Consider the following 27,189-nt stretch of genomic DNA (forward strand, 5'->3'; position numbering starts at 1 on the left):
TCGCCACAGTCAAACGGTGCCGCTGAACGTTTGGTCCGGACTTTCAAGTCCCAGATGTTGAAGTTGAAAGAGTCGCATTCTCGGGAGGACGCGTTATTGCTCTTTTTGTCTTCGTATCACTCTCAGCCCCGAGATGGTCGCTCGCCGGCTGAGTTGCTCCACGGTCGTCCTCATCGAACCTTGATGTCTTTGCTGCATCCGCCACATCAGGTTCCTGTGCAGCGGCAGACACCTGCTTTTGCTCCAGGCGACGTTGTATACTATCACAACTATCGAGGTTCATGGCGTTCGCTCGCAGGGCGCATTCTTCGCTGCCTCGGCCGCGCGATGTATTTGGTTTTGGGGGCCTCTGGTGAGGTGCGTCGACATCTCAATCAGCTGCGCCTCTGTTGTCGCACGGGATCTGCCGCTCCCCGTCTGCTTTCAGCGACGGTGCCGTCCAGTCAGCGCCCTGGGGACCCATCTACTGGCTCGCCTCATCCCCAGGTGTTACCGATGCTGCCTTCCATTTTGCCCCATGGTGACGCGCCGCCACCGCCTCCGCCGCCTGTTCTCTCGCCGGCGCCGCCCGCAATGGAAGCGTCGCTGCAACTGCCGGGCGCCTCCCTGGGTCACGTGCTGCCGATCGCTTCCCGTGACCAGTTGTCCTCCGCCATGGAACTCTTGCCCGCTCCGGACCATATGTCGTCTTCCCCAGTCGGGTGCTCCGACTCGATGGAGGTCAACCCTTCGGCCCCTCCTGACTATCTACGGGCGCATACACCGCATGTTGGCGTGCACCCTGGACTAGGTTTTCAGGTGTTTCCTAGTTCCCATCGGACCGAATGGCCAGGTGCGGGTGGCACAGCCTCGCCTGTTGTTAGGCTCCCCCACCTCGTCGCATACGTCAACATGGGGTCCTCCCCACGGTGGGCGGAAGCCTTATAACACAACCGTTCGCCAATTTGCGGGGGAGGAATGTGGTGTCACCGCCAGACACCACACTTGCTAGGTGGTAGCTTTTAAATCGGCCGCGGTCTGCTAGTATACAACGGACCCGCCTGTCGCCACTGTCAGTAATTGCAGACCGAGCGCCGCCACACGGCAGGTCTAGAGAGACGTACTAGCACTCGCCCCAGTTGTACAGCTGACTTTGCAAGGAACAGTTCACTGACAACTACGCTCTCATTTGCTGAGACGATAGTTAGCATAGCCTTCAGCTACTTTTGCTACGACCTAGCAAGGTGCCGTATTCAAGTGATATTGAGATTCTATTAATGTATCATCAAGAGCGATGTTCTACAAATGTGGATTAAAGTTAAGTAGTCCAGAAGCTACGTACTTTTCTTTATAGCATTCGTTACGTATCCTGTTTCAGACCTCACACCAGCCTGCGTGAGTTTAAGCGCGTGCCTTTCGGTTCCCTCTCATTGTGTCTAGGCTGTCTTGTCTAGACACAACAGTCTTTTAAGGTTAACAGATGAAGAAATAATTCAACTTATTTTTGGAGGATTCTGATGTGACCGACCTCTCCAGTGACGACGATTTTCAGCTAAGTATATCATTGTGCAGTGTTGTGGATGACAGTGATGATTCTGATTCTTGTAGGGGTGAAGATAACAGGAGGTACAAGAAATTATCTGTTCCAACTCGAAGCAGAATGCTTCTGGTCCACAATCAGAAGTTTGCATTCAAACCACATCATTCTCAATTCAGATTAGTGTCACTAATGATTCACTGTCAGAACATGCCTAAAATAATAGACTGCTTGAATTCATTTAGATCAAACCTTAAGAAAGGTTAAACCTTAATAAACTAATTCTGGACATTTACTTCTAAATTTCAGAATCCACAAATGGTCGGTACATCACAGCAGTATTTGGCTGATTACTTTAGTGACAAATTTTATGACATAGGTGCATTGTATACTATGTATGTACAGTGCAAGAAAGATAGTGACGTCCATAAATACCACTGCTGTGGAACTAAGGTTTATTGACATGCACTTAGCAATGGGCTGTATCCCTTACCCTAGATTACCTATGTATTGGGGAAATGGTCTGGCCCTATCAGTTTTAAGTGGGTGCCTGTGTAGAGACAGGTTTCCCTGACTCAGATAAAACATTAATTTTGTGACACGTAGTTGGCTCCAGAGGGAGCGCAAATAAACAAGCTGTGGAAAGTGTAACTGGTCATTGACACTGAAGTCAGTGCCAAAAGTTGCCAAGAAATCACAACTTTTACTCTGCATATGAGCAAATGGTGCCTTCTTGGGTTGTCGTTCACTGAAACGGTATGTCAAGAACAGACCAAGGCCTGTTGGACTGAAAAATTGTTGTGGGGTCTTCCTCAGGGATGATGATAGACAGAGATTTACCAAGTGACAGCACTCTACTATGAGACTGAAGTAGGGGTCTAGGTTCTGCATTTGTGTTGAGACTTACTGAAACCTTGCCCCAGAATATTTTGCATACTTTGACCTATATTTTATTACAATTCCATTGCTAGAGACTATACACAAAATAGAAATTGTAACCATAGGCACCATCACAATGAATCACATAAAATATGTGAAATTAAAAGGGAAAGCTCAAAGGGTTCATTGCCACTAATATGTCTGTTGTGATGGGAATAAAATCAGAAAGTTATTTAGCATCAACTTGTGAAGGAATAGAACCACTTGCAAACGCAAAAACATGGTGGCAAGAAGGAGCACGAGTATGTGGCAATTGACTGTCAAAACATTTTCTTGTTTTGAATAAAGTTTTACACACTCGATCTGTTGATCCAATGATTGACACTGGATCAACAGATTGAGTGTTATAAAATTTTGTTCAAAAGAAGAAAATTGACTCAAATTAATACTTCACTTTGTGGACTTTAGCACTCTTGGTAGCAGTAAAGAAAAGATCACAGAGGAAAGAAAGTCCCTAAATGGTACACCTGAGATAAAGAGTAATCATGCAGAAAGTGAACTATAAAAATGAACAACTTGAAAAGAAAAAATGAAAATTTACACTCCACCAGCACAACCAGTTGTAGACATCTGTTACAATGGTTATCTTCACCAAGGTCTTAAGATCTTGCAGATATTGTTGTTGTGGTCTTCAGTCCTGAGACTGGTTTGATGCAGCTCTCCATGCTACTCTATCCTGTGCAAGCTTCTTCATCTCCCAGTATCTACTGCAACCTACATCCTTCTGAATCTGCTAAGTGTATTCATCTCTTGGTCTCCCTCTACGATTTTTACCCTCCCCACTGCCCTCCAATGCTAAATTTGTGATCCCTTGATGCCTCAAAACATGTCCTACCAACCGATCCCTTCTTCTAGTCAAGTTGTGCCACAAACTTCTCTTCTCCCCAATCCTATTCAATACCACCTCATTAGTTACGTGATCTACCCACCTTATCTTCAGCATTCTTCTGTAGCACCACATTTCGAAAGCTTCTATTCTCTTCTTGTCCAAACTAGTTATCGTCCATGTTTCACTTCCATACATGGCTACACTCCATACAATTACTTTCAGGAACGACTTCCTGACACTTAAATCTATACTCGATGTTAACAGATTTCTCTTCTTCAGAAACGCTTTCCTTGCCATTGCCAGTCTACATTTTATATCCTCTCTACTTCGACCATCATCGGTTATTTTACTCCCTAAATAGCAAAACTCCTTTACTACTTTAAGTGTCTCATTTCCTACTCTAATTCCCTCAGCATCACCCGACTTAATTTGACTACATTCCATTATCCTCGTTTTGCTTTTGTTGATGTTCATCTTATATCCTCCTTTCAAGACACTGTCCATTCCGTTCAACTGCTCTTCCAAGTCCTTTGCTGTCTCCAACAGAATTACAATGTCATCGGCGAACCTCAAAGTTTTTACTTATTCTCCATGAATTTTAATACCTACTCCGAATTTATCTTTTGTTTCCTTTACTGCTTGCTCAATATACAGATTGAATAACATCGGGGAGAGGCTACAACCCTGTCTTACTCCTTTCCCAACCACTGCTTCCCTTTCATGCCCCTCGACTCTTATAACTGCCATCTGGTTTCTGTACAAACTGTAAATAGCCTTTCGCTCCCTGTATTTTACTCCTGCCACCTTCAGAATTTGAAAGAGAGTATTCCAGTTAACATTATCAAAAGTTTTCTCTAAGTCTACAAATGCTAGAAACGTAGGTTTGTCTTTTCTTAATCTTTCTTCTAAGATAAGTCGTAAGGTCAGTATTGCCTCACGTGTTCCAACATTTCTACGGAATCCAAACTGATCTTCCCCGAGGTCGGCTTCTACCAGTTTTTCCATTCGTCTGTAAAGAATTCGCGTTAGTATTTTGCAGCTGTGACTTATTAAACTGATAGTTCGGTAATTTTCACATCTGTCAACACCTGCAGATATGAACACTGTAAAAGACGGCCGAAGTCACACTGCATCTAGTGTGACCAACATTTGCGCATGTCCAAGGAAAAAACTGCTTTCGTGTAATCCATATTAAAAATTAATGTGTGTGTGTGTGTGTGTGTGTGTGTGTGTGTGTGTGTATTACCTGATTCCACAGGTCAGAATGCTTGGGAAAAAAATTCCACTTTTCAGATAAAGGTTTAAAATCTTTTCTCTCAGAATAGAAAGCGATAATGCACACAAATCTTCCACTTGTTTATTGAAAAGAACCATTAAGGCAATTTTCAACCACATTTAGCAAGCTCCACAATTTTTGCGTACCTTGAATCCAAGTCCCTGAATGTGACCAGCTGCCTCTTGTATATGTAGCACACAACAGCCACCAGGCACACCACCAACAGCACAATCACAAGTGCTATCAGCACAGAGGTATCAGACTTTTCACTTATCCAGTCAGCAACCGTAGTGGTTTTCAAACCACCCACAATTCCTGGGAGGACAAATCGTGGTTCCGAGGCCTTTGCACCCTGCAAACGTTCCAAATTTTCAGCGATGTCACATTTCAGCTAACAAATTTCTTTAGTGACAGCAGGACAGGAAATATTTAGAAGCTAAATATTCACAGTAGTGTCAGGCAACATCAAGTACTGAAAGTACTCTAGAAATAGTTTCCGAGAGCTGAAGGGACTAGTACACATCCCAGGGCTGACAACGCACTGGAACCAACAGTGGTTGTGTTTACCTGTATCTAGTACCGTCAATATGAGCTAGCCTACATAGTGGACCAGTAGGTCTTGTTCTCTGATATATTATTGCAGTGCTGTAGTTATTACCAACATGCTGTCACACACCCATTACTGACTGCTTGACACTACTCCAGACTACTTTGTTTGGAGAGTGCCCCAGCAGAAACTTTACCTCATTCTTGCAGCGGATGTTTTCACCTACAATCTGCCCATCTGCACACAGGCACTTGGCACCTTGAGGAGTGATTGTGCACATATGGGAGCAGTGGTGATGCTCGCAGGGGTTCATGCCTGCAAATCACAATGGCAGTTAGCATTACTATATTCTATATTTGTATTGGCACATTACATAATTTAGATTTACAAAGTGACAATTATTAAACCATAAGAAAAAAAAAATCGTAACTTCTGAAAGGTTTGCATTAGGACGTTCAAACTGCACAGCTAGCTGCAGGCAGGATGGGAATTAGTACGCCCATGCCCATGAGCCTTGTTGGCCATTTGCACGTGAAAATGTCATGGTGAAGTGTGCCTGAGCATATAGTGCTTTTGAAGACCTACTATGTAAGCAATAACAGCCACACTGCAGCTCAAAGGAAGTTGGGGACTGAGTTCAAGCTGAAAACAACTGGCCCAAGAGTGCTAACAATCAAGAATTTGATTTGCAAGTTTGAGAGAATGGATAGTGCTTGCAATGACAGTGTCAGCAATGCCTGTCATCCAAGAATGGTGAAATGCCTGAAACCATTGAGAAGACATGCACTGTGATTCAAACCAGCCCCAGGAAGTAGGAATCAAGCGAGGGGGATTGCGACGAATAGTTGAACACCCGCATCTCTTTCCATATAAAATTCAAGCCCATGAGCTATTAAGTCCCTGGGCCATGAACAGTGGTGGAGCTTCACCAACACTATTGTCCACAGAATTGACAAATAGGACTTCAATCTAAATATGGTTTTGGTTTAGCAACTAAACCCACTTTCATTTGGATGGGTTTGTCAAAATGCAAAACTGGCGCATTTGGGGTACTGAGAATCCACATTTCATGGTCGAGAAGTCTCTTCACCCTCAATGGGTGACTCTGTGGTGTGCAATGTCCAGTCACGGAATAACCTGTGAGATATTCATTGATAGCACAGTGGCTACTGAACAGTATATGAAGGTTTTGGAAGATTATTTCATTCCCATTATCCAACGCGACCCTGATTTTGACAAGATGTGGTTCATGCATGCCCTTATCAAAGCAGCAAAGTGATGGCCTGGAGGAGCAGTGTGAGCCTTGACTGGTCACCATATATTCCTGATCCGAACCCATGCGACTCCTTTTTGTGGGGCTATATTAAACACATGGTGTACAGCAACAACCCCAAAACCATTGCCGAGCTGAAAACAGCCATTCAGGTAATCGACAGCATTGATGTAGCAGCACTTCAGCAGGTCATGCAGAATTTCACTATTCGTCTACATCATCACATCATTGTCAATGATGGCAAGTATATCTAATATGTCATAACATGAGTACCAATATCTGTAGTGATGTTTACACATTGAATAAAGTGAGTGCACGCCATAGTTTTTAACTAATTTACTTTTTTTTCATACAGTTCAATAATTTTCACCCTGTATGTTTTGTTCTACAGATCCAATGATGGAGAACACATGAAACAGGAACACAATAAATTTACAAAAATAAAGAAATGCTATTGTTCCTTCTATGTGAAACATAACAAGGTGAAACAGCTATATTTGTTGTATCACCACTAATGTATTTCTGTTCTGTTCCATATACAACAAAATGTAGTACTAATCTGGTCAAACAATGAAAATTGCTTTTAAATTGCTGTATACTTGCTTGAGTGTATTAGGAAACAGAACAGCTATTTTAAAGAAGCCACTGCTGATGCTCTTACATTAATCAGTTGCTGTCTAGCCCTTCAAACAAAGTGTTGGTACAAAACTGATAGTTGTCCGAGTTCTCTCTACGTGTTACTGTGACAGAACGCATGTAATTTCAATGCATGTAGAAATTTTACCATTGCCAGAAACACCCAAACCAATTTTACAAAGCCTGGGCTGCAGAATTACACAGGTTGAGCAACCTTTGTAAATTTGTCACTAGTACCCATCATGAATCTTACACTCAGCAGGTGGTGCATGTTATTCATCTGATCCCGGCTAGGGAAAAAGAGTGCAACAGCAACTCTATGTGAGAATCCAACACTTACAGATGTGCTTATTAAAGCACAGTCCTTTGAAGTATCACGGGCCACAGGCGATCAGATTGCTCTATATGAGGTGGGATAGGGTGGAGGGGAGGGGGGGGGGGGGGAATGTTTGAAGTAACTCAGTTGACCCCTGTAAAGCATGTTGCAAGTGTTCAGGGTGATGGGGAGTCATGGCAGCAGTACAACCTTCGACTCCGTCACATGGGGCAGTGTCGGTTACGGCCACAGCAGCAACAAGCCGCGTTACAGTAGTGGCTGTGTACCTCCTCTGTCTTTCCCATACTGCTTCACCCAAAATGAGCGTGTTGTGTACCCTACGCATTGGGTTGTTTACAACAAGTGTCTAAAGGAAGTCCCCATTACATCTATGCAAAACTACTTCAAACATGGCAGACACAGTAGAACTTGTGGGCAAACCGTATCTCTACAGTGACTGTTTTACCAAACAAACTGTTTATTTGCATGTGTTTAATAAACCTCTAAAAAATGCAAGTGGACACAGGAGCTGCAGTGACTTTAGTAAATACGCAAATGTACGTAGACTTTGGTTCCCCTCACCTCACACAGATTCTATCGTAGCTAACTAACTTCCATGGAACCTACGAGCAAGAATTGGTGAAAATTCTACACAAACATGTTACCTTAGCAAGCACTCTTGTTGCATGCTTTTGTTAAGTCAATACTTTAAACTCAACTGCACTGAAGTGAAAGTACACAAGCAATCCTGTCTCCTGTCTGCTCTTAATATAATGTGAAAGCCTTTCAAATAAATATGTGGAGGTAACATATTGAGCTACTAACAGAATGCAAACCAAACCTATTTTAACTTGTCTAATGATACAAAGCTTGCTTTTTAATTTACTTTGCTAAATTTATCTGGCATAAACACATATTACTGAGTAGAATCAAACAACAGTACGTCAAAGATGGAATGAAAATACTTTCAAGGATATATGCCTCTTCATCACAGAAGCCATTGATCTCCTATTTTTCACTGTACCTGTCCACAACTATTATTTCTCGATGTAGTGAGTAGCAATATAGCTTTTCCCTATTGTTAATATTATTAAACAGTATGGCAGTATTGTAAATACAGTAAACAAATTACATTTTCAATTTGATTGTATCTCATTAACATATACCAAGCTCTTCCATATCCCCATGGTTCTGCTCCCAAATATGATCAAAATGCACACACCCTTGTACTCACCAGTTCTCTGCCGTGACTGCTGCACGACGGTCAGGTAGTCTCCGTCATAGACGTTTATGTGGATGCTCCGACACCTCTTTACCTTTGTGAACAGCTTGCATTTCATCACAAAGCCCGAATGCTCTGGCAGCCAGTAGAGCTCATCCTCAAACAGCACCAGCCTTTTGGGTCTCTCTACCTGTGGAATAAGGAAGGGTTGAAAAAGCCAAGTACGCATATGCTTCAGTAATTAACTGAGGAAATTTAAGATTTCATGTAAATATCAACCGAAATGGGAATAAGTACTTTAACTTTAATACCAGTTAGGTATTAGGCCTTAAGCTTATCTGTGACTACAGTCTGTAATGCAGTACAAGGAGACATCTACGATTGTGGGATGTGTGATCAGCAAGTTATCAATTCCTTCAGCCATTGTCAGACAAATCCTGGTGATGGTACTGTTACTGCATTTGAACAGCTCATCTGGCCTCAGGGCTGAGTAAACCCTGGTGCCAACATCTGTACCTCAGAAAGGTACCGGGAATTGAACCCGAGTCCTTTTGCACCCAAGTAGCAGCTAACCATGTGGCTACAGAGGTTTCTGGGAATAGGATCTATGATGGTTTGTTGAACCAACAATATTGCTGTTTGTCATTTAAATGAAAAATTTACCTCGGGTGTCTCACCTGCTGTGTAATGGCCATTGAATGAGTACGTGTAAGTACACTGTATCTACTAGACCGTGTTCTTCGCCAACCAGGCAATTCGACCAAGTTCTGACAATGTGGATATTTGATTTGAGCAATTAGTATCAATTAAGGTTAACAATAGCAACCAAGTCTTAAGAATTCTTCGTATGTGTGATTACAGTAACAATAATGTGTGGCAAGTCATCTTGTAATGCATAGAGCTTATGTGTTGTGTTTTGTTTTAGATGAAGGCCCAAGTGTAATTTTGTAGCTGGGCAACAGCACGAGATCAGCCACCTTAAAAAGTAATGGAATTCTTCCTAAATGAAGACAATACAGGCATCTCATGAGTAAAAAAGTTTGGGAAGGTAGCTTTAAATTCTTATAGCTTTACAATAAATTATGCAGACCTGAACATTACATCATGTATGTTTTTTTTTTTGACAATTATTTCCTAAAAGTAAGTTGAAAGCGATGCAGTATGAAATACAGTGTAGTTTCAGTGTATATTGTGAATAAATTTTCAGTTTCCAGCCAGTAATACTTAAGTTATGTGTGGGCTTTCAAACGTAACATGCAAAAGATTTGGTGAAAAAACTAGTGGATTCCAGAAGAAACACATCTTTGATTATCTCTGTTTTTGATTCAGACTAGTCGACATTAACCTGGATGATGTGGAACTCTCAGTAAAATACTATAAAGCTGTACTGGCCTGTGACTGCCAGTCCCCAACGTGCCAGACTATACACTACTTGAATGAAATGCCCAGTGTCTAGGGTAACAGGTCAGAATCTGACCTCCGATGTGAACTCTGCTGTCCTCTCTTCGCCGTCATATGTTGCTGACTCTACAACCTGGAAGGAGGCATCAGTCCAGTAGATGGTGCGGCGCACCGTGTCCAGAGCCAGGCCACTCAGCAAACCAAGGCCCGACTGCACCAGAACTGTCCTGCTGCCTCCGGCAAGGTCTGCCCTCCTAATGCTGCCGGCCACTCCATTTTCTATCAAAGTGCTCATTTCTGTCCAAAACAGATATCTGGAACAGTGAATACAGGAAAATTGAGTACTTCTGTTGTGTCACCTGTAAGGGGTCGACATACCTTATCCAACGATAAAATTTTTTTAGCCTGCACAGGTTGACGTTAGGCAAAATCTGTTGTCAAGCACGACTAGCACTAGGAGTAAGAGTCAGGGAGTTCAAGTTTTGAGCCAGTCATGTCCAGGCATTGTGTCTTACTTGTCGCATTTGCATTAACTTAACCGGCCATATGTTGCAGTGAGGATTGTGTGTGTTCACCATTGTTATAACATGTGCTGTAATACCAAGCATTCTGACAAGACGAGATTAACTGTAATTAGAAGGGTGACACAAAAGTAGTATCTGCCTATTATTGTGTCCAAACAAAACACGCAAGTCAAAGGTAAAACATTTTGGCATTTGTTATTGAAAACTCTTTACGACTCTGTGAATATTGCTGACCATCTGGATTCCGATTACAAATGACTCCCGAAGCTGCTAAATCCAATTAGCTATTATTAAGCCATGGTCACATCAAAATTGAAGCAAGGCTGCTATTTCGGTCAACAATGATCCATGTCATTAAAATTAAGTTTTTCACATTGTAATCCTCAAATGTGAAGGACATTTTCATCAGGCTGCCATTTCATGAAGTTATTTGTTAGATTTGAGGTTTTCCCACTGGTAGGTTTATCTGTCGATGAAACACCAAACATAATAAACTACAAACAAAAGTTCACCTCATCTCCACTGAAAAGTTATTTCTCAAAAACAATGTCTGAATGATAAACATTTTTGGGTACCCATCCAGGAAGGAAGGTGCGACTATAAGAAGTGGGGGTGATGCTGTCAGAGAGAGAGAGAGAGAGAGAGAGAGAGAGAGAGAGAGAGAGAGAAAGTAAGTACGGAGAGTGACAACTAAATATTTACCTTGTGTGAAACCAGATATCTTACAGCAAGTCACATTATTTTATTGTCACACCTCACATGTTCACAAAACCAGCACTGATAGCTCACAACTGCTTTCAAACTCATTACTTATCTATTTGTAATGGGACATTATGTAGATTGGAAAAAGCATAAAGAATGAATACAATCCCACTTCTCCCACTGTGGTGATAGAAATGTGACCTAGACTAACATTTTTGACATTTTAAATGTGCTGTTTGTGTTTCCTACTATCTTTCACTAATTGCATTGAAAGTTGTATTGTATAATGCTCTTTTATAATACTCTTTTTTGACAAATTTAACTATTGCATTAATCATATACAAATCTACATGTTAAGGAGAACTGCATCCCAACAAGATACTGATACCAAAAATAGTACAATCTTCTGAAAACCCTCCACTACATCATATACTTGAGAATTAGAATGAAACAATAGAAAATCCAGGATGGAATAATAACAATATTAAGAAAAGGGTAGGATGTTATGATATGGCACAGATGTTGACACACACACACACACACACACACACACACACACACACACACACACACAAACCTCTGGCTGCTGGAATAAGACATAAGTCTGTCTCCAACAAATGGGCCAATATCATTTTTGCACTTGGGTGGATCTCAAGAACAGCCAACTAGGGTAAAAAAAAATGATCCCACTAAAGATAGGACAAATTGTACAGAATAAAGCACACTTCATATAAGATGGCTAACAACACGACCTATTCACCTGAAGTTAAGGTACAGGAAAGTTAACTACTTTTCCTAATGGAGAACTGAGACTGAAGTAATGTTTTGTTACCAGTATGAAAGTCAACAAATTTTTTATTTCTTGATCTTACTCTTGATTTTACACAAATTGTGAGACCTTACAGCACATTTACTATTTCTTCTTGTACACTCACCCAGCAAGTGGATCTACTGCAATGTTGCCAATCCTACTGCCACGTTCGGCCGTCACCACAACAGCACAGAGCTTCTCCGTCAGGTGGCACACCTGTGGAAGGGAAAAACACTGGTCAGAAACCAGTTCTGGTCTACATTGTTACTGCAACTACTTGTCATCTGACTCATTTCACACAGTGCTGCAGTGTCTTCACATCGGCTGTTGCCTGCACCTCTCAATGCTTTTGTGAAAGTGGGATGCAGTTGCAATGGAGACCACTGAACTGAAAGGAGTTTAATGAGCCGACAGAAGTGCTACAGAATTATGCATGCCCACTGCACTACATATTAACTGCAAGTGAAGCGATGCTTTGACACGACACTTGATGGCAGCCTAATGGTGGGTTGCTTTAATTTTAGAACTACTCCTAGGTGTTGAATTAACTGACAAGCAGTTTTAACCAAATTGAGCATCAGTTCCATCCCCCTTGCACTCACCTGTATGTCACTTTGCCCAACAGGCACATCATTCACATAGTAGATGTTCTTTGTGATCCAGTCTATTGCCACCTCTGTTGGGTTACCTACCCCTTCCACGTACGTCCTGTTGTGGGTCTTCAGTGACTGGCAGTAAATTGTTGCTGTTTCCCCTGAAAAGTAAGGAGTTTTAGTGCTCTTTCACACTGTTTTAAACCTTTCATTAAGTTTCTCTCAGTAGTGAAATAATGTTTATTGTGAGGAATCAGACAGTTTACATAATGACTGCAACAATTTGCAACATCAAATGTGATTAGTTAAAATGAAGTAGTGGTGAATCAGTGGTACTTGTGAAAGTTTAAGAACATTTAAATTTTGTCACATTTTGGACTGTATTGTTATATCTACAAATACTTTATCAATTGCTGGATAATTTATTGAAGAGAAGGGTAGGTGCAGAAATATTGTCAGAAAGTATTAAACAATGGAAGAAAGTATCAATATCTGTTTACAATATTCAGTCTGACAGCTTACAACTTAACAGGAAATTCAGACTCTACAGTCCCACATGTTAAGGAGGGAGCATTTTATACAAAAATGTCACACTAACTACATGTTTCAAAAAACATCTAAGGGAAAATACTGTTTTAGAAGGAGTCAATGTTTTTACTGCATTAAATGTTTCTGGAGTATAGACAAATATGTCAGTTTCAATAAAGTTGTGAGGTTTAATACCACTTGACGGAAAATGGTGGGTTATAGTCCTAAATGATGGAAGATGATTGTTTTTATTCATAGTCAAGCTTTGGACAGCATATTGCCAGATAAATTGTTTTGTTATATGCAGGTAATTTAAGGTCAAAATGTAATGCCATTGTTGAAGATATCTGGATCTAAATAGTGGTGATAAGACTACCAATCTGAGAACAATTTATGTATCAAGTATATTAAACACTGGTGTTGAAAGAAGAAATACTGGACAGTGTATCAGAATTTAGAAGTATTCCAGCTTCATTTCACCCATCAGCCTAAAGACACTGCAAAAGAGAAGTCTGCTAGCAAGACCATCACGGTCATCTGGAACTCAATAGCTGGACTGCATAGTCAACTTTATGAAGTTTATGACAGCAAAATATACTGCCAATGGGAGTCAACAAACTCTCCATTTTGGCTCATGCCCACAACCAGGAACGAGAAATTTACATTCCAGTCTTAATTTTTAGGCTTTAATAATAGTAGATTTGCTAATGTTTATTTCACACACCAGTGCTGTACCTGAAAATTTCTGGTTACAATAACGAGACTTCATGCCAAATTTTATATATCTTACAGTTACATATTGCTTCGATGTTTCTCTACAGCCTTGAGAAGTCTGTCACTAATAGGTTTGAGGTTTCTAACAGTCCCAACATGACAGAACATGAGATTGAAGTCCTTTAAGGAATTCTATTAGCAGACCAGGCAGCCTCAAACAATGTGAACTGGAACTTAAATTAGCAGGAGCCCAGCCCAGCTTCAAAACCACGTGTACATTAAACAACCCAATGCATATGAGCTGTTAACTGAATATAATACAAACATTAGAAAGAGAGCAGTTCATATTTACAATATTGTTTGATACATACTGACACAGTAATCAACTGTTTCTGAAAATGATGGCAATCACCACCACATGAAGAGAAAGGGGGGGGGGGGGGGGGGGAGGAGAGGGGGGGGGAGAGGGAGAGGGGGGGGGGAAGGGAGGTGTGTGTGCGCGTGTGTGTGTGTGTGTGTGTGTGTGTGTGTGTGTGTGTAGCTCTTTGTTCTGTACATGTGGGAAATATAAGATGGCAAATTTTTGATTCAATCAGCTCTTTTTGGAGGTATAGTCATCACTAGAGATAGATGGGCAGTCCACTCCCGAATTCAATCCAAGAGCTAGATCCTTTTAAGGACTGGATGATTGACGATTCGAAAAAGGGGAATGATAGCTCATCATCTGATCTGAAATGTGTGTCTGACAGCAGCAATGAGCACATGAAAATTCTGTGGTAGGCCACTTGCAACGGCACATCCTGAAGAAAACATTTCCCAAGCTACAAAAATTGTGCTTTAGACCATGTGCACATATTGATTTGCATATCTTACTAATATGTGATGCCTTACTCTGCCATGAATATAACAGAAAATAAAGAAAGATCAGTTATTCAGAATGCTGCATTAATGTAGAAAACATTTTCAGATTAATATTTTTGTTCTCGGTTTGTAAAGAAAATCTCAAATTTCAGAAGCCCAATAAATGTTTATATACTTTTCAGTAAGCTATTACTTCTTATCCTTTGACATATCGTCACACTCGGAATGTGTTGTGAGCGATCGCATAAGCTGCAGTCCGCAGCCATGACAACACGAGAGTGTATCGCAACACAACCGAGACAGCACTCCCCTCCTGAGGCTCGGCCCTCCGCACAACTCTCACCAGTCAGGCCACAAGCTGCCTTGCTAACTAAGTACTCCCCACCACTCACTGGTCGGATCTCGAGCAGCCTCACCAGCTCACTACCCCCCATCACTCTCACCAATCTGATCACAATGTAGCTCGCTGGCTCCCTGCTCCCCACCGTTACTACAGATCGGATTGCAAGGCAGCTCTCCACTACCCACCACTCTCGCACGGCAGACCACACGGCGACACGTTCTCTGTGCTCTCGGCACAGTGATTCGGCTTGCTGCTTGCTTGTTTGACAGAGTCTCACCGCCCAAGTTTGGCTCTAGCAGACACTGTTCTTCACAAAAATAACGGTATGTGTATTACATAATTATTTTAACATATATCATAGCTCATTTACACAGGTTGTCTCAGGAGAAATGAACAATACTTAGGCAAATGACAGGTACGATCATTTGATGCAAAGAAACTGCATATGGACATATGTAGTATTCCAACTGGTTCCCAATACAATACATTTAATGTTGCTTTTGTACATTTTTCTTGAATAACTAAATCCACAACTTCTAGCAAAAACATGTCACAGTGCAAAACTAAACTACTTTAAAATTCCTATAAAAGAGTCCTATTCATTTTTCTTTAGTTTGCAAGAAGGAAGTGAGAGAATTCTGAAAATCTCAGGTGATGCAAACACACTGAGGCATAGGTAGCTTTTGTAAGCCAATTTGAGGTAGTTTCTCGACTTCATAGACCGTGTGTCTGATATCAAATAATTTGTCTCAACTTCGTCAACACTACAGTGGTGCTCTGTGAACAATAGCTGTGTACTGATTAATGAAATAAGAGTGTACATTAAGTATGTTCTATCTAGGAAACCATTCAGAGTAGGGCATTTGTCCATATGGGGTTTTTCGCTTTGAATGACCATTTGTTTTATATCCCTGAATATTGAGCAGTCTTCCTGGGACACCTTTTATGTTTATTTTTTTTTATTTATTCATTTAATCTGAACAGGTCAATGCCTTTAGGATCCTCCCTACATCAGACAAGAGTTTTATACATAATTACAAAACTAATCAGTTACTTAAAACATCATAATATTTTTAATGTGTGTCTTCTCTCTCTGTGCACATATTACCATATTTACTCGAATCTAAGCCGCACTCGAATCTAAGCCGCACCTGAAAAATGAGACTCGAAATAAAGGAAAAAAAAATTCCCGAATCCAAGCCGCACCTGAAATTTGAGACTTGAAATTCAAGGGGAGAGAAAAGTTTTAGGCCGCACCTCCAAATCGAAACAAAGTTGGTCCACTGTAATATGAGACACAATTTAGGTCTAATGAATGACGATACAGCTACAGTAGTTTGGTTCAAGTCTTAAGCTTAGCAGTTAAGCTTTACCACGTAGCCATTGCTATGCGTCAGGCGCTCCGTCCGTATTTATACGGGTACCCTTCCTTTTTCACTTGCTTCGTCTGGTTTGAATCGATTGCTTATTTTGCTTTGATCTGATAAATGCCATTTTCTTTGTTATAGGTGTTTGCGTCACTCTTAAGCTGAAAATGCATTACTGCACTGTGTCATGCATTGTTTGTCGCAGTCTGATAGTGCGTGTTTACAGCCTGTCGCGGCTCGCGGCATGGCTTGCTTTTGTGCGCAAAAAAAAAAAAAAAAAAAAGGAGAGAGAGAGAGAGAGAGAGAGAGAGAGACAGACAGAGAGAGAGGAATCGTCTCATTAGCGAAACAATGGCAAGAGACTGCTATTTTTTGTTACTTACACTGCTGCTTTCTTTGATAATGATCAACAAGAATCAAATAATAGACTGCATATAATAGAACATGTTCTGAACGAGAGTTAGGCGAAAATTTTTCTCCGTTTGAAAATCTTTGTGGCCGCTTCTTTATTACATCAAATTCTGCACAGAAATTAGAGTCATCTTAGATTTAAAAATCTAGTCAATTGCCGTGTTTCATTTCTGACTGTATCACTATTAGGCATAAGAATAATACGAATATAAACATGACACGATACGTATATTCTTCCGCGTTTGCTGTTGTCTCACTCTAGTTTCGTAGTTTATTAGGCAGACAGGATTTAAATGAGATAGCAGCAAACATGAAAGAATACACGGCAAAATGTTTATATTCGTATTATTCTTATGGTGAAGAGAATACTGTATGTGATTCAAATTTCATCAGGTTCCTATTAGCAACCATCTCTTCTCACAGATATGAAAAAATTCAGAACGTAGAGTTGGCCATGACAAACATCCCAAACAGTCTTGCCAGTCAGATTTTCGTAGTACACTGAAATTGTGCTACATTCGAAGATGAACAATATGGAATTTGTATTTACTTCGTTGGATAATGTATGAAAATGCAGTGGTCGAAACTCGCGGCGGAGAAAAAAGCTCGTCTTCCACCTTTTTTTTTTTTTTAATTTATTTCCTGACGCAGAGGTTTTGGTGCCAGTATTTATCTTTGTGCCTACAAAGCATGCCTGCATAGCGCTACATATATTCGACGGCAGAAGTTAGTTGGGGCGGCACGTACCAACATTTTTCATAATTTCCGCTTGCTTTGCACTCGATTCTAAGCCGCAGGCGGTTTTTTGGATTACGAAAACCGGAAAAAAAGTGCAGCTTAGATTTGAGTAAATACGGTAGGCATTTGCCTGTTTCACCGTCTTGGTTGAAATTGCTTATATTCCTCATTCTTCCTAAATATCTTCTGTCCACTGGGTAACAATCATCATTAAGTTTCATAGGCTATCGTCTTCCATTCTTGTCACATAGTCCTTCCAGTTGTTTCCGTATTCTTTTATATGCACATTTGAGCGTTTCATTCTTAGTTCTTTTCTGATGTTTGCATTCATTCTCCTGTCAGACAGAATGCAGCCAGCTACTATTCTTAGCAAGCAGATCTCCAATGCTTGTATTCTTCATTCATTTCCTTTTGTTGCAGTCCATGACTCACCTCCACATGTTATAGCCAGCACACCCATTGTTCTATAGAAATCGGCTACAGTTTCCTTTCTTGCTTCAGTTCTGAGTGCTCTACTGATTGTTCCATCAATTTAATTGATCTCTCTATCTACTTCTGTGTGTCCATTTCTGTTATGAATGATACAGTATTTTCTAAGAAGTTGAACGAGTTTACTCTTTCTGTTTTCAAATCATCATCATTTTGCTGATAATTATCTGCTGGCCCCTAAAAGCCATAACTTTAATTTTCTGTGAAGATACTAACAGACTGTATAACTTAGATGTTATGGATACAATATGAACAGCTCTTTGCAGCATGTTCTCACTATTACCAATCACAATTTGATCAGCAGCAAACAGATAACTCCTTTGCCTGAAGTAGAAAATATTAATTTACTTGTCACTTGCTTCAGCATGTCGTCAACATAAATATAAAAAAGAATCGAACACAAACTGCATCCTTCTCTTACTCTCAAGTTTGGCCTAATCATTGATTTTCCATTTCCGGCACTGGCGATTTTTCTTCCTCCGTACATGCTTTTAGTTACCTTTATAACTTACAAAAGGTGTTCCTGTTTTGTTCATTATCAGCCACAGTTTTTCTATATTTATCGAAAACCTTTACATTGTCTATGAATAGTAAATGTGTCTTCCTACTGAACTCTGTGTTACTCAATGATTTCTTTAATAGTGAACGTATTGTCTGTGCATCCTAAAACACATTTGCTCTTATAACAGAATATTTTCATTAATTACTGCTTGTCTCAGTGTTGCTGTTACAGAATATAATTAATACCATAAATTTAGCAGAGAAATGCTCTTTTAGATTTCACAATTACTTTCATCTACTCTCTCGTAATTGGATAATATTGTACCTAATGTCCATTCATCTGAGATTTTCTTATTTCTCCAACATCTGTTAATATAATTGAAAGATCTGGATATCAGTGTGAGAGACTTATGTTTCATCAGTTCTGTGTTTTTCTATTTATCACTAAACACTGTGTGTCTTCTAATGTTTTCATTTCTGTTCTATCTACTATTCTCTCTTCCTCATCTTCATGCCAATCATTTCTGTCCAGATTTTTATTTATGTTGTTTTATTTGCACAATATGTAGTAATGAAATTAAATCAAACTGAAAATGATTTGACAGAATATCTGAATTTATCCAATGCAATTTAGAATAATAGTACTGCTTAAGAACTAACAGCAATGGCAGTAGCTAGACTATTGCTAAAAATATTAACAACAGTAGATGACAGTAAAAAGTATTTGGGAAATGAGGAATGTCTGGTATGGTAATTAACTGTAAAGAGATATTGGGTGCGTTGAGGCAAACATTTTTGTTAGTTTAATAAATATGTCACTATGTTTTGAAGCTGGGTTTTGTTATTCGGTTCTCTGATATCTGGAGGGAGAGTTGGGTTCCTCGTACTGAAAAGGACTTGCATAAGACGGTCGAGTAGTAGTGCTCGACACAGAGGCTTTCGCTCTGATGAGAACAAATGTTTATGCTGTGTTGCTCAGGCAGAGCTTCAGGGTCTAGGGAGCAGCATTTATGATGAGCAGTAGTGGGTCAACAATAAGCTTGATCATCTGGACTGAAATGCCGTCCTATAGTAAATGCTTATCTGACACATTTTTCGACGAGGTTGTCAGATCAAGACAATTTTTCACGACAAACTGCCATTTACCACTGTGAAATTATCAGTAAGTTATTTTTTGCTTACGGTTCAATGACGTTTATCGTTAAAATCAAGTTCTAGTTTAGTTCCTTGGTTGGGACAATGGGATCAGCTGCAGCTTCTATTTTACCTGTACTTCCCTAAATCAAAGTTTTCCTGTAGAACATCTGGTCTGTATGTTTTAGATTATTGTATTGACACCTCAGTTATCTTTTCTCTCAGACTGATTGACTATTTTCTTTCTCCCTGTAACGAATTTTATTTTTGAGAGTAGCTGTAAGTACAATGTGCAGTGTCCGAGATACAAGCTCTGTTAGCTCTTCTGCTGGCCAAGATTCAGGTTTTCCCTCAAGGTTTAGGTCTTTGGGGGAACATATTATTTGTGTAATCTATTTAGTTTGTACTTTTTTCTTTCATGTCTAGGAGTGATATAGACATCATCTCCCAAATTATCTATTGTGCCTGTGCTGCAAATTCAGGTACAATGATATATGTCAAGTATCTGTGTGTAGTCAATTACAGTTTACTGCTTGGATATTTTAAAGAGTGTGTCATGATTTGATGGTGTGAGCTGATATCCCAGTTATGAATTACTTTTTTGTGGATTTCGTGGCAAATAGATGTATACGAGTGTAAATGTAAACTGCATTATGGGTAGGTGCACGCTGATTTAGAGTTGTATCTGAAGAAAAAAAAATTACACACTTTAATTTCACAGTGAAGGGGCAGAGTATTTATATTAGTGCTACTAGCATTATTTGTATGCTTCTATGTCAAGTCAAATTTTTAAGAGTCGGTTTTGAAACAGGCTGTCCCCCCTCCTCTCAGAGATCTGTAGAGTGTGCTGATTAGGCACATTTTCTTAAGAGACTTGACATTTATGAACATATATTTGACTTGTTTGTCTTCATGACTTCTGGATTTGAGAAGCATGGGCAATACAACGTTTGTATGTCACTACACCACCTCCTCGTCTTTAACCTCTGTTGTCTTATGGTGCAGTTATAGGGTGTTACAAAAAGGTACGGCCAAACTTTCAGGAAACATTCCTCACACACAAAGAAAGAAAATATATTATGTGGACATGTGTCTGGAAACGCTTACTTTCCATGTTAGAGCTCATTTTATTACTTCTCTTCAAATCACATTAATCATGGAATGGAAACACACAGCAACAGAACGTACCAGCGTGACTTCAAACACTTTGTTACAGGTAATGTTCAAAATGTCCTCCGTTAGCGAGGATACATGCATCCACCCTCCGTCGCATGGAATCCCTGATGCGCTGATGCAGCCCTGGAGAATGGCGTATTGTATTACAGCCATCCACAATACGAGCACGATGCATCTCTACATTTGGTACCGGGATTGCGTAGACAAGAGCTTTCAAATGCCCCCATAAATGAAAGTCAAGATGGTTGAGGTCAGGAGAGCGTCGAGGCCATGGAATTGGTCCGCCTCTACCAATCCATCGGTCACCGAATCTGTTGCTGAGAAGCGTACGAACACTTCGACTGAAATGTGCAGGAGCTCCATCTTGCATGAACCACATGTTGTGTCGTACTTTTAAAGGCACATGTTCTAGCAGCACAGGTAGAGTATCCCGTATGAAATCATGATAACGTGCTCCATTAAGCGTAGGTGGACGAAACTAAAATGAGCTCTAACATGGGAATTAAGCGTTTCCGGACACATGTCCACATAACATCTTTTCTTTATTTGTGTGTGAGGAATGTTTCCTGAAAGTTTGGCCATACCTTTTTGTAACACCCTGTATATCTACAGAAATGGAGAGCACACTTGGCTTGAACCAGGTGTCCAAGCTCGTTAGAAGTAGTACACAGATACTGATATTTTGAAATATATGGCATAGTTCATGGAAAGGAGTTGAAAGTGATTGAACATTTATCTGAGCGATATGGAATATTGTGCGTTTAGTTGTAGAATGCGTGAGGATGTCTCTGGCAGATACAACTTGTGGCTGTGGCAGGTCTGCCTGCCCAGTAAAAAATGAGCAAGGAATGCACCTCCCAAGGTGTGGGAGTCTGAAGCAGGACAGAACAGAGCAGGTAGGAAGAAAAGGCAGGAACGTAGTGCGAACAAAGTCAGCTGGTTTTGCAGCAGTCATGTGACAAGGAACGTGGAGGCAGGAAAACAGTCTTGCTAAGAACAAAAATAATCTGTATGTAACAGTAACATAAAAAAATTAAATAGAGTGATAACAATGTTAGTAGTGTTAATCACAAGTAACATCAATGATATAATAAATGACTGACAAACAAGAAATGGAAGTAAGACAGAATTAATATAGTAATTGGTAATCTAAATAAAAATAGTAATAAGAGACAGTAAATAAATAAGTACATGAGTAACTTATGGGCAACTATGTTCTACATTAACAATACAGACACACTAGTAGAACCAGTGGCTGCTTGAGTAGACAAGTTCTTAGCTCCTAAAGCGCAGGCTTTAGAGTTCATTTGTGCTGCTTTTTTTCAGCCTTTCTCCACACCATTGTCCTGCCATCTCCTGTTCACACGTTATCTAGCGCAAATTCGAATATCACATTCAAAATTTTTAATATTTCACCAGTGAAATCCTTAAGTGTTGCCAGACTTGACTTCATGAGTCTCTTCATTTCTACGAGCGTTTCAGGCCTTCTCGTATATGGTACAAACTTCACCATTGTGGGTCTAGAATTTGCAGATCATACAGGGTGTATACGTGGACAAGGAAAAAAAGTTCCCAGATTTCCCAATTGAAAATACACTTTCTCCTGGGTGAAAATACACTTTCTCCGTGTTAAGTGACAGTATACTTTTCCTCGGCACTGTAAAACTTATCAATCCTTAGAATGTTTATGGTTTTCTACACAGAAACACGTTTTGGAAAGATTTTTGATGTGCAGCAATATGTACACTGCATGTCTTCGTTTTACAGAGGTATAAATTCGAATGCCACGAAACACTGCATGTTACTTTCTGAAGCAATGAAATTGAGATTGCAACGTGCTTTTGTAAGCCACTCATAGCTCATGTCACATGATCTCGGCACAGGACACTTAATGTAGTCAACCAATAGCAAGATCACTAAGTAGCGCGAACACACAAAAAGAAAAGTTAACGGTTTAAATTAATATACATAGTTTTGCTAGAAGAAAAACAAAGCTTTCACAAATAATACTGGTCTCTAAGATTAATAAGCTGCAAGAGACGCTAAGCTTACACATATAATTCAGATCATTTTGCGTGTGTTACACTTTAAGATACATCACACAAATGTGCCAGTAACATTTTTAATAACGACGTAAGTGTCGGATCTTCTGGGCTCAAAATTCTTTTAGATGGTCATCCTCAAACAGTTGATTTTTAAATGAGAGTCAAACACTCAGTGATTTAAGAAATTCATTGTACATTCTCGAACATAGTTCATCTTGTGTGAAAGAAAATTTACTTTGAAAGTAACTCTTTTCAAATCAACATTCGCAATATTTTCCCGTGACCTGTTTGAAATTGGTTCGTTTCAGCAGTTGCCAGAGCGCGCCAGATAAGAGGTGTCATAGTGCCAGCATAGCTACGATGATGCAGGAAGCTCGCATGTTTTTACGTGTAAAACATGTAAAGATCTTGCATTGTGTCATAAAAGAAAAAAGGCATCATAGGATATTTCAAGAGCATCGGAATTTCGTGAACTATACTAAAATGCATAATGCGGCTTAAAGTGCACAATCGTATGTCCAGATTCGGATGTAAATTTTCTTGAGTACCAGTACTGTATTATCTCATGTTCGGTTCTTTATTATGGCATAATGCCATACAAGCTAGAAGTTGGAAAACGTGCACTTCAAATGCAGCGAACAGTTGAAACTAGCCAACTTCGTTTCAAATAAATTGACTGCCTCAGCACAAAATATTAATAGAAGCCAAATCTATTTAGCAAACCGAGAAAAATAACTTCATTGTTCTGCAAGGTGATTAATGGTTGACTGTCAGAAAGGTGGATATAAAACCTTCCGTAACTATGCGAACGTATTTTAATTTATTTGGTAGCTCCCAGTCACAGAAATTCTGTTTGTTTTCATTTAATGTGAGAGCAATAAACAAAGAGGAAACAGCAAAATCACTAAACATAAGCACAGGTCACGTGGAGACTACTCACCTCCCCACTACAACTCAGACTGCTCTGTGCATCAGCACCGGATCTACGATATTTCCAAGCCGGAGCAATTTAGATAGTGGCGCCCAGCCACACATCTGTAGCCAGAAGTGGGAGAAGGTATTACACAAAGGCAATTCAACCGTGCATGCGCAAGAGCCCGCCCGAAACTGCTCCAATGAATCAGATGTGAACAGCTGTCATGTCACGCTCATCGGAGGCAATTTGTTGTTAGGAAGCACCGCATATTCTTCGTAAAGCCTTTGACACACTTTGGTTGGCAGACGCCTGTATGAGCACTGAGTTTTGTTGTTGTATATGGCGCATTTCCTTTGCGACTTAAGTTTTATTTTCATTTTTTTTCTCTCGTTCATGTTTTTGCTGCAGCATTATCCTGCAGAAGCGGGATACAGTAATATCCTTCGTTAGAGTATTGGTTCTTACCAGTCAAAATCACAAAAATTTAACTGTTAACTAAGACAAGGAAAAGTTCCTGGAATTCTAAAAAATTTCCCGGTTTTCTCCTGGACGAAAAAATTCCCGGGTTTTTCCTGGATCTCCCGGGTCGTATACACCCTTTCATAGCGTACTACATCCCACTCCGTAACTTCTGATTATAGACAGTGCTGCATATATCGTCAGGTTCTGGACCGAGTCCTGATTTATTTCTTTCATCACACCCTTACTTCCAACTGCTTTCCATTTACAACACATAACTAAATCTGTTAATGTTATAAAGCCACTCACACTAAAAAGTATGGCATTAGATTCACAGCTTTTAAAAATGATTTGCAAAGGATACCATCCTTTCTCTAATTGAAGATGCAGAGTTTAAAAAACTTTGTACATATGATTTGCCCAAATTATAATTTACCAAGTCGACAAACACTGTCAGACAATCTGATGCCCGGTTTGTATCACAAATTATTTGATAAAATTAAAAGTGACTTTGCCACAACACAGGCATTTTGACTTAGGTCTGATGGGTGGACAAGTGTAAACAACATTAGTTCCTATGCACTCACTATACATTTCATAGACCATAAGAGTGATCTGATGTCATACCTTTTAGAGTGCTTACAATTCAAAGACAGACACACTGCAGAGAACATCTCAAACGAGTGAAGTCTGTTACCGCCAAATACAATGAAGTTTTAAAATCGACTGCCATAGTAACAGACAATGCGCCAAATATGAAATTAGCCGCAAAGCTTCTGCAAATCACACATATACCATGCTATCGACATGCTTTAAACCTCACTGTGGAACACGCATGTCAGAAGTCTATACAGAAAACCATTGATGAAGTCCAAAGAGCTGTTATGTTCTTCAAGAAGAGTCGCTTTGTGTCAAGCAAACAAGCTGAAATGTAAGGAAGTTTTACAAAAAAGATCAATTGAAATTAAAACAAGATTTCCCAACCAGATGGAACTCTACTTTTGAGATGTTGCAAAGATTTACTTTAAATAAATAACCCAAAATTTCTTGCCTCGCTATTTTAGGTGAAAAATCAATCACCTTACTTAAAAAGATAGAGACTGGGAGATAATGTTACAGGCTTCACAGATTTTGAAAGTTTTCGATGAGGTAACCAAAGAAGTATGCTCAGAGGAAACACGCTCACTTTCAATGATGAAAAATCTTGCTGAGATTAATGGAATGGCAACTAAAATCTTTTAAAGAGAAAATAAACAGCCCTCAATAAAGAGTGTCATTGGTTGAAAATTTGCTTAAAGAGTTATCAGAGCAACCAAATGACTAGGCAATGTTATTAGATCCCAGATTCAAAAGGTAAGGATTTTCAGATGAGAAAACATTCCAGGATTGCTACACAAAAGTTATTGCAGAAATGAAAGTGCTGATTGTTCAATGAGAACAAACACTGCCAATACCTCAACCAGTTACTACCGTAAGGTGTGAGACTACTTCAGGAGTAGTTTGATGAAACTATTCGTCAGCTCCAAGCAAGTTACCACTCAAAGTGTGGCAATTGTCGAATTGGACAAATATTTAGTTGAGGGATATTTGCCTAGACACATTGACCCCTTTAACTGGTGTGAAACAAGAAAATTGCTGTACCCAACCCTATATCAATTGGTCCTAAAAGTACTATGTATCACAACAACGTGAGTGCCCTGTGAATGAATCTTTTCAAAAGTAGGACAAATATGCACCAAGAAGAGAAACAAATTCACTTCAACTAAAATAGGTAAAATTTTATTCATAAATCGCAATATTGATTAATTTTTCTGTTTTAGTTACATATATAGTAACACTGATTATAAATTATGACTACAGACATACTTGCACCCGACTAACTCCACGCCAATATTTGGAGATGGAGGTACCAGGAAGAAGACCAATTGGGTGGCCTAGGAAGAGACGGACAGATCTCTAGAGGAGAAGAGTAACACAAGATTTAGTGGAAAGGGAAAAGCTATACTAGGACAGAAACCAATGGAGGCATATCATTCACCAAGTTCCTATCTGGCTTGCTGGTAGGAAAGCCTGATGATAAGGCACTTTATTTACAGTTATGCTATAATTTTTGAATTTTATTTTTCCAATAAAAGTATGAAAATACAACAAGAATTGGTCTTCACTCCTAAAATCTTTCCACTTTATAAAAAATATTTAGGATGTTGTCGTAATATTTTTAATTTTTAAAGCAGACGAAATTTAAAACTTTCCTACCTGAAAACTGCTAGGGACATAATGCAAAATTATTACTCCCTTCATAGGTTCTTTCAAAATAGGACCAAATTGGATAAAAATACAGGTTTAATGACCTTAATTAAAAAGGTGACATGCCTTCGTTTTATTTATTTTTGTGAGTGAAGAGCCTGAAAATGAACTAGTTGATTCCAGTGAATGAGCAGTTGTGATCCAATCTGAGCGGGAAAAAAAAGTTTCGCACATATCTAGTCATCACACCAATGATTTGATGCTTAAAATTGCAATTCCCTGCGTATCAACAACAAACTTCTCCCATCTGAACCACCAGGAAACAGTTTGGGGGAAAACTTACGAGTGCTCCAGCAGATGGCGTACTCCCTGGCATCGACATCCAGACCTGTGACCCTCAGGAACTGGTGCTTGTGCAACACATCCACACTGGCCAGAGACTTCGACACCTTCCTAATCTGGCCCCCTCCCGTCACCAACACGTACTCCATGGTGGGCCCTGCAGCACAGACAGATACCATCAGCTGGCCTCATGTTTGGGAGACGTTACTGCACTATGCACAGAGCTACTTTTCTGAGTAATTACAAATATTGTTGTGCATACCAGAAGCGAGCCTGCTACACTTGGCAATAACAGAATGGATTCTGTTCTCTTAAACATTTGCTTTGTAATAT

At 39.9% G+C, this 27,189-nt stretch overlaps 1 protein-coding gene across 1 annotated transcript in view; it reads right to left on the reverse strand.

The window, feature by feature from the left end:
- Positions 1-4,669: 4,669 nt before the first annotated feature.
- The window catches only part of LOC126188829 (vitellogenin receptor-like), a 209,998-nt gene continuing 187,478 nt past the window's right edge, over positions 4,670-27,189 (reverse strand). Inside the window, exons 27-33 of the mRNA XM_049930442.1 lie at positions 26,858-27,013; positions 12,595-12,746; positions 12,117-12,208; positions 10,032-10,269; positions 8,567-8,744; positions 5,304-5,422; positions 4,670-4,912 (exon numbers count right to left, since the gene is read on the reverse strand). Coding sequence (XP_049786399.1) covers positions 4,670-4,912; positions 5,304-5,422; positions 8,567-8,744; positions 10,032-10,269; positions 12,117-12,208; positions 12,595-12,746; positions 26,858-27,013 — 1,178 coding nt within the window. The remainder of the gene's footprint in view (positions 4,913-5,303; positions 5,423-8,566; positions 8,745-10,031; positions 10,270-12,116; positions 12,209-12,594; positions 12,747-26,857; positions 27,014-27,189) is intronic.

The sequence above is a fragment of the Schistocerca cancellata genome, chromosome 5 (genome assembly GCF_023864275.1).
Source record: "Schistocerca cancellata isolate TAMUIC-IGC-003103 chromosome 5, iqSchCanc2.1, whole genome shotgun sequence".
Taxonomy (NCBI): domain Eukaryota; kingdom Metazoa; phylum Arthropoda; class Insecta; order Orthoptera; family Acrididae; genus Schistocerca; species Schistocerca cancellata.